We start from the raw sequence: 13,180 nt of genomic DNA, 5'->3' as shown, positions 1-13,180 counted from the left end.
CTCAGCAGCGTTTGCAGAGCCTCAATAACACCCCAGAGTCCCCGAGCACAAGGGGCCAAGTGACTGCCTGGCAGCTCAACACTAATTTTACTGCTTTCCCTTCCCTGTAATCAGACTCTCCCACTCTAAAAGGAGAGTGGAGATCAACTGTGGGACTATTTAAAGTGCAGCCACAAGCACTTGCACTGAAACAGGTGAAAGCAGGGCTCAAATTTAATTAAATTTTATTTCATTTAATTAATCAAATTTAATTAATCATTTTCTTTAAGTCAGGTTTGCATTTTTCATTTTGTGAAGTGTCACCTGGTGTCTGGCCAGATTTCTGATTTCCAGGGCAGCTGCTCCTTTCTAATGTGATCTGTGGAATTCAGTCTTTTAAGAGAGACTAAAAGAGAGACTTAAGAGAGAGACTAAAGAGAGAGACTAAAAGCTGATTCCTTCCATGCTGAACCAAAGGTTTAAAGGAAATTCCCAATCAGAACAGGAGCTGTGCATAGGTACAAACCATGTGCTCTCACCTGAGCTGTTCAGAGGTTTTTCCTGAGGGAGGGATGTGTTTGAAAGCCTGGATTTTACCCCCAGGGCTGCCCAGATGTCCTCACTTCTTCACAGGTGCAAGGAGGCACAGTTTGCTCCTGAGCTTGTCAGGAACTGTCTTTTCCAAGCTTTGTGCCATAATGTAGATCTGCTAATCAGTTCTGGATGTGGTGAGCCACAGCTGAGGTGGAGCTGACAGAGAGCAGCTCTCAGTCAAGGCCAGGGTGGGTCAGGGAGCTCCTGCCTCAGCCTGGGTCTGGCACAGCAGCTCTGGCCTTGGGAGGCACCTCCTGCCTCCATCTGAAGCAGGTTGTTTCCAGCAGATTGGCTTTGGGGGCTGCACCTCCTTCAGGGTGTCCTCAGACCTGCTCCAGATCTCACCTGCAGCTGGAAATCACCTCCTGTGTGAAGAGAGAGGGCAGAATTTGTTGTGTCCTGCCTGCTGCCAGGACAACTCTGAGCTCCTGATTCAGATTCCTGGTGGGAAGTGGTGAAACTGAACAGGTCAGGAGGATAAAAGAGTTTTGAGGTGAAGAAGAATTTTTCCCTGTTTGTGCTTCTATTCTTGATGGCATTTGAAAAGCTGCCCTGGAATAGGACAAAGCGTTTGGGCTCTGGTTCAAAGGGTGGCTTTGGTCAGAGCATAGAAGGGAACAGAAAAACCACCTGGAGCAGAACCATTGTTTGGACTTCTATGTCCATCCAAGGGATTCCTGGGCCACGTTTTGCAGGAGCAGCTATGGAAAGCTCTTGTCCAAGAAGAAAGCTGGAATAGGTGAGAGAATCACCTGCACAAATAAAATAAAATAAAATAAAATAAAATAAAATAAAATAAAATAAAATAAAATAAAATAAAATACAGAGCTGGAAAATAAAATAAAATACAGAGCTGGAAATAAGAAGCCATGGATTTTGTCCTTAGGAGCACAGGAATCCAGTGAGGTGAGACCTGGAGCAGCTTCTCCAGCTGAGATCATTTCCACAACAACCAGAAACTCTCTGGAAGAGATGTTCCCATTATTTGATGGGCACAACTTCAAAACAAGCTGGGTGACAATTGAGAAATTCTCCAGAATTTAGGGAATTTTACCCCTCCCCTTCCCTGAAAATATAAATTTCCCTCCCTCCAAGTGCAGAGGGGCAGCACCAGGGTAAAGCTGGGATGGTGGTACAAGTTTGGTCTCCCCCTCATGCTGATAAAATTTTCAGGTTCTGAATTCTTCTTGCTCTCACCCATCCCCAAGTTTGAGAGTCTCCACACCACATTATTGTTTAACTGGTTCATTCAAGGCCCATAAAATCTGTCTCCTCTTGTTTGCTCTCCCACAAGGACTAAATCAGCCCTTAACCCTCCTTGGGATCTTGGGATTCACATCTGAAACCAAAAATGACCTTTAGGACACAGAGGTCATCTTCCTCAAGAGAATCTTGGTCTTTTGATCCCTCAGCTTTTTTAATCACAGGGTGAGCTTGGGTGGGCTCATGGTGGAAATCTGAGTAAAGCCTGGGCATGCTGTGCTAAAGTTAGATCCTGTGCAAGCTCAAGGGCTGACAAAAACAGCCTCTCTTCCCACTCTTTTTCAGTTGGAAAGTGAGGGATTCCCACCCAGAGGCTTTGGAGTGCCTCTAAACCCCCCCACTTTTACCTCTGAGCTGCCCTGGTTCCACCCAGGTCCAGCCAAGGGAGAATGGTTGGACCAGAAATTTGGGTTACAGAGCAGGATCTTCCTCCAGCTTGCACCCACAGAGGCCAGGGGCAAACTTTGCTAGGAAATGTTTAAATTCCTGAAGAGGAGGAGTCTGAACAGGAGGGGACAAGGGGGATCCCACCAGGGCATCCTGGCTGGGCTGGGGCTTGGATCAGGCACTGGGGAAAGCCTCAGCAGATTCTCCTCTCCCCAGCCTGGGGTAATCACACATGCCCTGAACAGAGACAGAGCTCTCCCAGGATTTTCCTGTGAGAAAGCTCAGAGAAAGAATTAAACCAATTATTATCTCAATCTCTGCACCTGGCAGGCAATCTCTGTTTGTCAAAGATGTTTACAGGAAGGAGTCGTCCGTTTTGACCACCAGGTGAGAGAAGATTCCTAAAGGCCAATCAGGTCTTAGGTCCACCATTGTTTCTGTGAGAACTGTGGATTTCTAATAATAAAGTGCTTTTCCTGCCTTCTGATGAGTCTCTGTGTCACCTTTGGCTGTCCCCAACACCCCTTTGGTGGCTGCTGTATTTGTGGGGTGCCCCATGGCAGGAATGATGGCTCTGACTCCATGCTCTCAGAAGGCTGATTTATTATTTTATGATACTATATTATATTAAAGAATACTAAAGTAAACTATACTAAAGAATGCAGAAAGGACACAGACAGAAGGCTGAAAGATAATAATGAAAACTCCTGACTCTCTCCAGAGCCCTGACACAGCCTGGCCCTGATTGGCCCAAGAGTGAAAACAACTCCCAGCAGAATGCAATGACACAATCACCTGTGGGTGAACAATCTCCAAACTCATTCGAAAGCAGCAAAACACAGGAGAAGCAAATGAGATAAGAATTGTTTTCCTTTTTCTCTGAGGCTTCTCAGCTTCCCAGCAGCAAAATCCAGGGTGAAGGGATTTTCCAGAGAGTGTGAGTGCCACAGGTGACACCACCTTGCTGTCAGTCATCCCCTGCACAGACCCCAGGCTGCTGCAATCTGTTCCAGGGCACAACCAAAACCAGCTCCTCTGCAGGGAGCTCCTTTGTAGGGTCAGGGAACAAACCCACTGCAGGGAAACCTCTGCAGAAGCCAAGGACCCCCGGGGCTTTCAGCAGGCACCCCAGCTCAGGGTGGGAATGTTCTGGCCGCAGGCTGGACCTGCAGTGGCAGGAATTGGGTGTCCCTGCTCCTGGGGATCTGTTTTTAAATTCCTGGCATAAACCCCTGGTTGGACTCCAGGTTTCAGATGCCTGACACGAGGTCTGAGGAGAAATACCCTTGAAGAACATTCTCTGACTGTGTGCTCTGACAAAATTTGCCTTCTTGCAGGAGGGAAGGCAACAGGGAAATTTTTTAGAAGACTGAATCAAGCAATGTAAAAGGCTAACAGAGCATGATTTGGGCACAGCAGTGATTTAACAGCTGGTTTTGCCATTGGAGTATCAAGTAAAGAACTGACTTACATTTTTTAATGTAAATCAGCATGAGAGACCCCAGTGCAAACAGAGATTCAGCAGCAGCAAGATTAAAACTGGACAGGACCAAGGCTGTGGCAGTCTCAAGGTCACTCTCATTGCTCATTGATGCTCCAGGGCACATCTGTGACAGAGCTGCCCCTGTCCCAGCACAGAATGGAGCAAATCCCACCCACAGGCAGAGGGCTCTGTGCTAAACCTCCTGTAACTCATGGATCCTGCACCCAGAACCCAAAGAAAACAACCAAAGAATTCAAAGTTTATTCTTTAAAAAAGTTATTTAGGAAGCAAAATAATTTACTTCAATCCAAACCAAAAGAGATGCATTATTGAAAGCAAAGAATTAAACAAAGTAACAACAAATTAGCCCTTGGGTTAAAAGTCCAGATCCCAACATTTCCTGACCATCCTGAGGATTACCACAGATACACACTCAAGGTTTGGGGTTTCTGGGAGCACAGACAGGTCAGAATGTGATCCCCCACAGGCCTGAGGCTGCTTGAAATCCAATTCTGAGGCTGAGCTGTACTAAAAATGATGGCAGCTTAAAGATCCTGGTTAAAATCCAAAGTCCCAGCAAGGCCAGGGACAGAATCTGAGCAGTTGTTTGAGCAAGAACACGGAGTGAGGACACAGAGAAACACCCCCAGGATTCCCCTGGCTCCACTGAGCTGAGCTCAGCCACAGAAACAGAAACATTTGTTCCAGTCATTGGCACTTGGAGGTTCTAAACAAGTTTTACCCTTTTTTAATATTTCAATATTTTTAATATTTTACCTCAAAAGTTCTTCCTGTCTGTTCTGCCCAGTCAGGGCAGTGAAATCAGCTTGGCACTAGTGCAGAGTTGTGCTGTTTCAATAACAATATTTGGACCAAATCTACTAAACCAATTTTTCCAGGGACCTGTCTTGGGTAAAACCTTCCGTGCTTATCTTCTAAACAACTCTCCCCAAAGTTCACAGGGTTTTGTCCTTCCAGTTCTTGGCTGCCACCAAGCCCAGGGTTCTCTGTGAGGCAGCTGGAAACAAATCACAACCACTCAGTTCACTCCTGACCAGTACAACACCCTGATTTTATATTTTTTGCTGGATTTGGAACTGCATTTATGGACTTGGAAGTATCACCTGTGCAGGTCAGCTCTGCAGCACCCTAACAACTGAAAAACTCCTCAAAACCATTCCAAAGGTTCCAAAGGTGACACAAATACAGACTTGTCCTCACCAGGGCTTTGTCCCTTTCCAGGTTTTACAGAGCCCAAGAGAAAGGGAACAGCAAAGAGCAGCAGATGCATGTTCCAGTCAGTTCCCACACACTGCTGAGAATTCCCAGCTTTGGAGCTCCAGCTGCTGCATTTTACTGCCAGCCAGAGCCTGCTGAGCCCTGTGGAGCACTGCTGGGATGAACCTCCATCCAAATGACTCTCCAGGCTGACCACAGACCCTTCAAACATCAAATGCCAGAGGTTTCCCATGGCCACAGGCAGCTGAGCTCTGGCCAGGAAACAAATTCCTGCATTTCCCAAGAAATCAAACCCCACCCATGGACCTGGATGAGAGAATGTCACCGTTCAGGGCCCTCACAAACTCCACACTGCCCCTTCTGCTGGTCCTGTGTGTATCCCAAAAGCTTTTCCCCATCTCCCAGGGGTGTTTTGAACTGGCTGCCCTTCAGGAGCAGACCCACAGGGAAGGCTTGCACAGAAATCCTCCTGACAAAGCTTTCTCAGCCCTGGCTCTGCAGGGTGGCAGCTCTGCCAGGTTTAACCTGCACTCATGGAATGCTCTGGGCTGGAAGGGGCTTTAGAGCTCATCACATGGGCAGGGACATCTTCCACTGTCCCAGGCTGCTCCATCCTGGCCTTGGACACTTCCAGGGATGGGGCAGCCCCAGCTTCTCTGGGCAACATCAAACAAACTGAACTGGAGCCAATGGTCCCCACAATTCTGCCCACCATTGTGTGTATGGTGCTGGAAAATAATATTTTATGTTAATTTTTTTGTGGATTTAGTTCCTATCAGTCACATCAGTCAAAGTTAAAATAAATTGAAAAAAGTATTTCTAAAGATTATCAGAGATAAAGCAAATGTGATGCAGATTGATCCTCTTCATTCCAAGAAGGGAATTAAGACTGTAAGTAGTGAAGGAAGCAACAGTAAAAGGAAAAAATTCTTCTCTCTCTGTTTGCTGCTTTCCACTGCCCATTTGAAATTGAACACTCCAAATTAAGATGTGTGACTGACACCAACAACCTGAAACTGAGCCTCCTGCCACTGCCCTGCTCTGCTGGCCTGGCTCTGACCAAATGCTCCCTCTGTTGGCTGAGGGCTCCTTCCTCCTCCTCCTCCTCCTCCGAGCTGAACTCAGCTCAGCTGAGCAGGGCAGAACCCAGCCCAGCAGCACAAGGACAGAGCAGTGAGCACTCCAGGGCACCAGGGGAGGGTGTTCTGCTCTGGGAAGAGCTGGCTCAGCTCACAGGAGGGCTCTCACAACTCCCTCGCTCAGAGCAGCCCTGGATTCCACCAGTCTGCCCCAGAGCTCCTGTGGAGCCATCCCTGAACTCATTTCCTTCCTCTTTGTGCAAGGATGCTGCAAGCAGAAGCTGGCTCAGGTGCCTGTGGCAGCTCTCAGCCCCCTCCCCTCCATCACAGAACCCCAGGATGGTTTGGGTTGGGAAGGACCTTAAAACTCATCCCATCCCCCCCTGCCATGGCAGGGACACCTTCAGTGCCCCAGGTGCTCCAGCCTGGCCTTGGCACTTCCAGGGATGGAGCAGCCACGTCCTGCACCCCTGACAGAGTCAACCTCAACCCCCCACACTCCTTCCCTGGCAAGGAAACTCCAATTTTAGAGTCTAGAGACATTTTGAAGAGACTTTTTACAGTCTGTGGTAAGAAAATAATTCAGAATAAAACAACTTGCAAGTTACAGAGAGAGCTGAATAGCAGCTGTCCAAAGCAACCTCCAGTTACCAGATAAATGAGTGAGAAGCTGCCCAGAAATGTTGGCAGTTCATGTTAAAAATGAACAGTTGACAGGTTTGGTCCAACTTAGAAGAGATCTGAATGCTGCAGGAAAACAATACAGAATATAAACTGTTCCACCCACAAAGAAAGTAAAACACAGATGCAGTGTGTCCCCTCCCTTGTCCAAGAGTCTCTCAAGTGCCTGCTGGACCTTCCAAATTGCTGCTGGAGGATCCTGTCAGGCCCAGATCACCCACAGCACACTTGCCTGCTTGACACAATGAGCTCCCAAGAAATTCCAGTCCTTGGGCTTTTCCTCAACCCAAGGGACAACTTCAAATCTTCGTAGCAAACAGGCACTTAGTTAGGAAAGGTTTTCCTTTTTATTACAGAAATGGAGGATCAGGGAGGTGGCACTCCTGGCACTGGAGATGTTGCAGCACTTTTGCTGTACAGGTGCACAGAGAGCAGACACCCAGCTGAGAGGGGACAGGGGCACTCCTGGTGGCACAACCCCGTGTGACACCAACCGTGCCACTCCTCTGACAGCACTGCACGGATTCCAACAGACAGGGGACACACAGCACTTCTAGCTCTTACTCTAGAGGTAAAGTGTCATCTTTTTCACAGCATTTAGTCTCTATAGTTCACTTTTGTGACTGGATTTCTTCTGGAACCAAGGCAGGTGACACAGTGAGAGAAGAATCCCAGCACATGCCGAGGTGCTGCTGCCCCGTGAGCTGAGCAGGGAGGTAGATGCCATGGATGTTCTCTTCAGATGGAGCATGGAGAAGGACCTTGTGCTAATTAATTAACTCTGGTGCCCAGAGTCTGTCCCTGGCACCCAAACACTGCAGGGATCAGCAGGAGAGGCAGCACAGATCGAGGCTCGTCCAGCAGCTGCACCTGAACCACGTTTTCTTGGCATCTGGAACAAAAAGGCACCTCCAATTAGCACTAATTAGCTCTGGGGTGGATGTGCAGTGCAGCAGTGCAAGGCCTGAGCTGGTCTGGCTGTTTTCACATCTTTCAGGGAATGGTTGAAAGGCATTTCCCTCAGCTGGGAGCTCAGATTCCATAATTTGCACCATTTTATTTGGTTAATCCTGGAATCAGCACATTCCAGAGGAACACAGCTCATGGGGAGCTGTGCAGGAGTCAAACACTCAGCTGGGCACACCCCTCTTCAAGGGGTTTCTTCAGAAATTACACCTGCTCCAAACAGTCCAAATGGTTTCCCAAAAGAAGGAGCCAGAAAGGAATGACACAGCAAATCACACCATTGGAATTGGAAATCATGGAATGGTTTGGGTTGGAAGCAACCTTAAAGATCATCTTGTTCCATCCACCCATCAGCCAAAAGGGTGACATGAATGAAAATTCCTTTGTTTAAGCTCTGCCACCAACTTGGAGGGGAATTTTTCTTTTTTGAGCATTAAACACTGTAGGATCCAATTGCAGGATCCATTGTAGGATCCATTGCAGAATCCAATTCTCTGGGAATCAGCATGTGTCACGGATATATTTTATAGAAAATCCTTTTGCCAGGATTTTTTCTCCTGAGAAGCTGAGAGGCCTCAGGAATGAAATGTAAACAATGATTCTCTGCTGCTGTGGAATGCAGCAGGTGCATCTGGGATTGGGCTCATGTGGTTGTTTTCAATTAATGGCCAATCCAGCCCAGCTGTCTCAGACTCTCTGGTCAGTCACAAGATTTTATTATCATTCCATCCCTTTTTATTCCTTCCTGGCCTTCTGCTGAAATCCTTTCTTCTATTCTTTTAGTATAGTTTTAATAGATCATTTTCTTTGAATATAATAAATATCATAAAATAATCAATCAGCCTTCTGAACCATGGAGTCAGATCCTCATCTCTTCCCTCCTCCTGGCACCCCTGTGAACACCACCCCATTTGGTGACCCCGAGTGAGGAACATTCCCACAAATATGCTCTCTAAAAGAGGAAAACCCTTTTATGGGACATTCAGCAGCTGCTGGAAGGCAGAGGAGGCCGGGCACAGTGGGGTTCCAGCTCACCTTCTCACATGACAAGGCAGGACAGTCCCATGCAGCCCTGGTTCCCATCCTCGCTGCTGTTGAGCTTCTTCATCCGGTACTGCCGGATCTCCCTCACCAGGGTGTAAAAAGCATCTTCCACACCCTGAATGCAAACACAAGGTCAGGGATTTTCTTCCCTCAAGCTTTTGAAATCACTGATCTGTCCATGCCAGAACCCCTGAATGGATTTAGGACACAGTTCTGCAGGAAGAGCAGCACCCAGCTGATCCCATGGTTCCTGAGAGGAGGAATCCCATATGGGTCCCAGCCTGACCCCTCCTGGGGTAACAGCCACTAAAATAAACATGGAAAACTGGATCTCAGGGAGGTTCCATGCAGGAAACCAGACACTCCTGGCCTAATTTTAGAATTCTTAGAATTCAGCTCTTCAGAATTTTCTGGCTGCTGCTCAATAATTGCAGCTTTCCTGCTCTGGTCCCTGCTCCAGGGCTGGCTGGCCAGGCCCACGTGGCCAAGGAGGCTTTGGAGAAGCCCATTAGTCCAGTCTGGGGAATTCTGTCTGCAATCATAATCTGCTAATTGGCTTTCATTAACGAGCCAAGAGAACCCAGCAGGTCTGGGGTGAGTGAGCTGAGCCTCTGACACTCCCCAGGGAGAGCAGCTGAAACTCTGCTGCTCCTCCTGCCAGCACTGCACGGTGTGAAATTGGCTGGAATCAAAATTTTAACATCAATTGAAGCAGTAGAAAGTAGCTGGGTTTCTTTTTCTTCTGTGTGTTTTGTGAGACTTTATAATAAAAAGGTTTTTTATTTATTATGGTTAAAATGTGGTTTTTATTTAAGACATAAGTATTATTTTTTTAGGAATTATTTGGCAGGTATTTGTTTCTTATTGGGAGGCCTTTTTATGGTTTTGGAGGTTTATTAAGAGGGGTTTTTGGTGGTTGTATTTGAATGTTTTGATAGTAAAGGTGAATTTTAACATTTTTTGGGGCATGTATTATTTTTTCTAGTTACATAATTTTCCATAAAACCACTGTAGGTCTCTTTATCTCTACATTTACTGGTACCAGTTACGTTTATTATTTTGAATATTTTTTTTTCCTAGTTAGTCTTAAAGTTTTATTGAGTAACTTCAGGGGAGTTGAATTTTTTTAATTCACTGTTATTTATCAGCATGACCCACTTGAAAGGAAGCCAGGGTGAGTCTGAAGTACTGACCCAGCCCAGAACTCTTTCAAGCTGAGAGAGAGCAGGGAAATAAAAGCAAAAAACTGTAAAGGGACTGAAAAAATGCTTCTCCTGTAAATAAGGCAAAAGCAGATGGGAAAATGCCCTTGGTGCATTTCCCAGGAAGAAGTCAGGCCCTGGGGGAGCCCTCACCTGTCTCGTTTTTGCAGAGGTCTCTATGAAGGGGATTCCGTAGCTTTTTGCCAGTTCTTGGGCCTGTTTTGTGTCCACTGTCCTCGTGGGCAGATCACACTTGTTCCCCACCAGCACCATGGGCACGTCATCTGAGTCCTTCACTCTCTTGATCTGTTCTCTTTAGGAAGACAAATTATTAAAAAAAATTATGAAGTATTTTCTAAATAGAAAAACTGGTTTAGTTCAGTATTCAAACAACCTTGTGCCACAAAAACACATTAAAGGTGAGCAGGGCCTCAGGGGTCAGCAGGATGGCCAAGCACTTTGTACACTTCATTTTCTGTTCAAGTATAACTCAGTCTGGATTTCTCACCCATTTCCTTAGAGATGATATTCTCTAGCTGCAAGTGACATCTGATTCACAGAATCCCAGAACAGCTGGGCTTGGAAGGGCCCTCTGGAGATCACCCAGCCCAACCCCTCTGCCAAGGCAAGATCACCTGGAACAGGTGATCAGATCCTGGAGGGTTTGGAATGTGTCCAGACAAGGAGACTCCACAGCTCCTGGCAGCTGCTCCAGGGCTCTGCCACCCTCATAGAAAGAAGTTTTTCCTCATGTTGAGGTGGAATTTCTTGTGGTTTAGTTTATGGCCACTGCTCCTTGTCCTGTCCCCGGGCATCATGGAAAAGAGTCTGAGACTGTTCTCCTGGCACCCCTTGGAGATATTTATATGGATTGATTAAAAAAAAAAAGCCCAAAAAAACCTGAATAAAAATCATCCCAGTCTTAACTGACTAAAGGTGGTGCTGAGGCCTGGCCCAGGGTGCCCAGAGCAGCTGTGGCTGCCCCTGGATCCCTGGCAGTGCCCAAGACCAGGCTGGATGGGGCTTGGAGCAGCCTGGACTAATGGAAGATGTCCCTGCCCATGGCAGGGGTGGAACTGGATGAGATCTAAAGTCTCTTCCAACCCACCCCTGTCTGTGATTCCATGCACTGGCACAGAAGAGTGACAAAACTTCCTGAAAGTGGGAGATTCAACATTTGTCCATTCCTGAGCCTTCCCTGAGGCACTGCAGTGCTCCACTCAGCCGGTGTCCCTGCCCTGTCCCCCTGTCCCGGCGCTCCCTGCCCCTGGGGCAGCCCAGCTGTACCTGTAGAGGTTGATGTCGGCGAAGGATTTGCTGTTGTTGATGGCGAAGACGCAGAGGAATCCCTCCCCTGTCCTCATGTACTGGTCCCTCATGGCGCTGTACTCCTCCTGCCCCGCCGTGTCCAGGATGTCCAGCAGGCACGTCTCGCCATCGATCACCACCTGCTTGCGGTACGAGTCCTGCAACACACGGGCACCGTGAGCCCCGCACTGCTCCTGCCACCCCAGGGACACGGGGGAAATGTAAATATCATCATCAAAACGCAGGAGGAGCTTTGCCAGCTGTTCTGCAGAAGCTGTGGCTGCCCCTGGATCCCTGGAAGTGCCCAAGGTTGGACAGGGCTCTGAGCAGCCTGGGACAGTGGAAGGTGTCAGGGTTGAAACTGGATCAGCTTTAAGGTCCCTTCCAACCCATGTGATTCTCATCCATCTCTGATGAAAAACCATCACACCTAAAGCTACAGTATTTTAAATATTACCGGAACAATCACATTTTAAACCATGCCCAAACGACCCCATTTTAAATGAGACTCTAAGCCCTCTCGTCCTTTGTTACAAAACCCAGAACTCTTGTCTCTTTAAAGAAATTCCTCCACAGGAGACGAAAATAAAAGACGATCACAAACACGCTCCCTGCGAGCAGAACCTCCGCCCTGCCCAGCCCCGTGCCGGCCTTTTTGGTTGCCTGTGGCTGCTTTAGGAAGCCCGAGGGGAACGGGGGAGGAACCGCTCCCAGAGCCCCGGGCCGGGCCGGGCTGCGCGGAGCTGGCGGCGGATCCGCTCTCGGCCCGCCGGAGCCTCCCCCGCGCTCCCGTCCCGCGGCCCCGAGCCCGCACCGGCTCCCGCGGCCCCGCGCACCTCGATGGTGGGGTCGTATTCGTCCACGAAGTGGTTCTGGATAAGCTGGATGGTCAGCGCGCTCTTGCCCACGCCGCCGGCGCCCACCACCACCAGCTTGTACTCGGTCATGGCCCCGCGGCCTCGCCGGGCCCGGCCCGGCCCCGCCGCCGCCGCCGCCCCGCGATCGCCCCGCGCCGCTTCCGCCTCCCGCCCGCGCGTCACCGCCCGCGCCGCTTCCGCACACGCGACACGGGCGCGACACGGGCGGGACACGGCGACACCGGCACCTCGGCTTCGAACCGGCAGCGGCACCGAGCCCGCATCGCGGAGCTTTAAAAGGGGAACGGCACCGGCCCCGCCTCGCGGAGCTTTCAAGGGGGAACAGCGCCGGGCCCGCGGCCCCGAACGGGGAACGGCACCGGGCCCGGATCCCGGGGCTTTGGAGGGGGAACGCCACCGAACCCAGCCCCCGTGGTTTTTAAACTGGGAATGACATCGAGCTCTCGGGATTTGAGAAGGGACTGAAGTCAAGCTTTGTGCTCTTTCGGAAGTTGATGAATAGCTGGAGCGGGGCGGTTCTGGGTAAGGCTCTGCAGCGGGAGCACCCTGCTCTCGGATCGATTTTAGATTTAAGAGAGCACAATGCCGAGGAAGGGTCTGGCTCAGCCCCTGGGAAGGGAATGGCAGCAGGGGGAACACAGCACTGACCCTGCTACCAACAGAGGCCGCCAGGGAACAGAACCGAGCTGGGCACGGATGAGCACAGGGACAGCTCATAAATGGGGTTGGACACTAATTAGAAGTGATGTAATTTGTAACCAATGAATGTTGCTGTTGTTATTATGTATAAACAGTGCAGGGTTGGTGATGGGGTCTTTCAGGGGAACTCCCTGCTTTGTGCAAACTGGAATAAAAGACAGAAATCCCTCAGGGCAGTGTGAGAATTGGAGACACCAGGACGGAGCCTGTGATGGGGACAACACAGGTCTAACACAGCCCCTGCTGAGGAAAGAAGAGGCTGAGCACAGCAAGGCTTTTTTCAAAATCAGTAAAACTTTATTCTATTTCCATTCTTTGCCATTAACAGAAAAAAAATTGGAGAAAGCAATGTTTTGTTTTACAAAGATAATGCATCTC

The 13,180-nt window shown here is 49.0% G+C and overlaps 1 protein-coding gene across 1 annotated transcript; it reads right to left on the bottom strand.

Moving 5' to 3' along the window:
* Positions 1 to 6,562: 6,562 nt before the first annotated feature.
* NRAS (NRAS proto-oncogene, GTPase) lies at positions 6,563 to 12,242 on the bottom strand. Its single transcript, XM_030232829.2, has 5 exons — positions 12,062 to 12,242; positions 11,205 to 11,383; positions 10,071 to 10,230; positions 8,707 to 8,830; positions 6,563 to 7,597 (listed from the first exon to the last, which is right to left on the bottom strand). The coding sequence occupies exons 1-4, from the start codon at positions 12,170 to 12,172 to the stop codon at positions 8,711 to 8,713; spliced, it is 570 nt and encodes a 189-aa protein (XP_030088689.2). The 5' UTR covers positions 12,173 to 12,242; the 3' UTR covers positions 6,563 to 7,597; positions 8,707 to 8,710.
* Between the last annotated feature and the right edge of the window lie 938 nt (positions 12,243 to 13,180).

This window comes from Serinus canaria, chromosome 26 (assembly GCF_022539315.1).
Source record: "Serinus canaria isolate serCan28SL12 chromosome 26, serCan2020, whole genome shotgun sequence".
Taxonomy (NCBI): Eukaryota; Metazoa; Chordata; class Aves; order Passeriformes; family Fringillidae; genus Serinus; species Serinus canaria.
Note: the sequence above shows the minus strand (reverse complement) of the source record. Positions and strands in the feature narration are given on the sequence as shown.

Bases quoted from the DNA above. Each gene is read 5' to 3' on its own strand.
- NRAS (XM_030232829.2), bottom strand. From the start codon at position 12,172: ATGACCGAGTACAAGCTGGTGGTGGTGGGCGCCGGCGGCGTGGGCAAG. The intron at 10,231-11,204 runs GTACAGCTGGGC...GTCTTCCTAAAG, and splicing joins GCCGACATCAACCTCTACAG to AGAACAGATCAAGAGAGTGA. The intron at 8,831-10,070 runs GTGAGGGCTCCC...GTTTGCATTCAG, and splicing joins CCTCTGCAAAAACGAGACAG to GGTGTGGAAGATGCTTTTTA.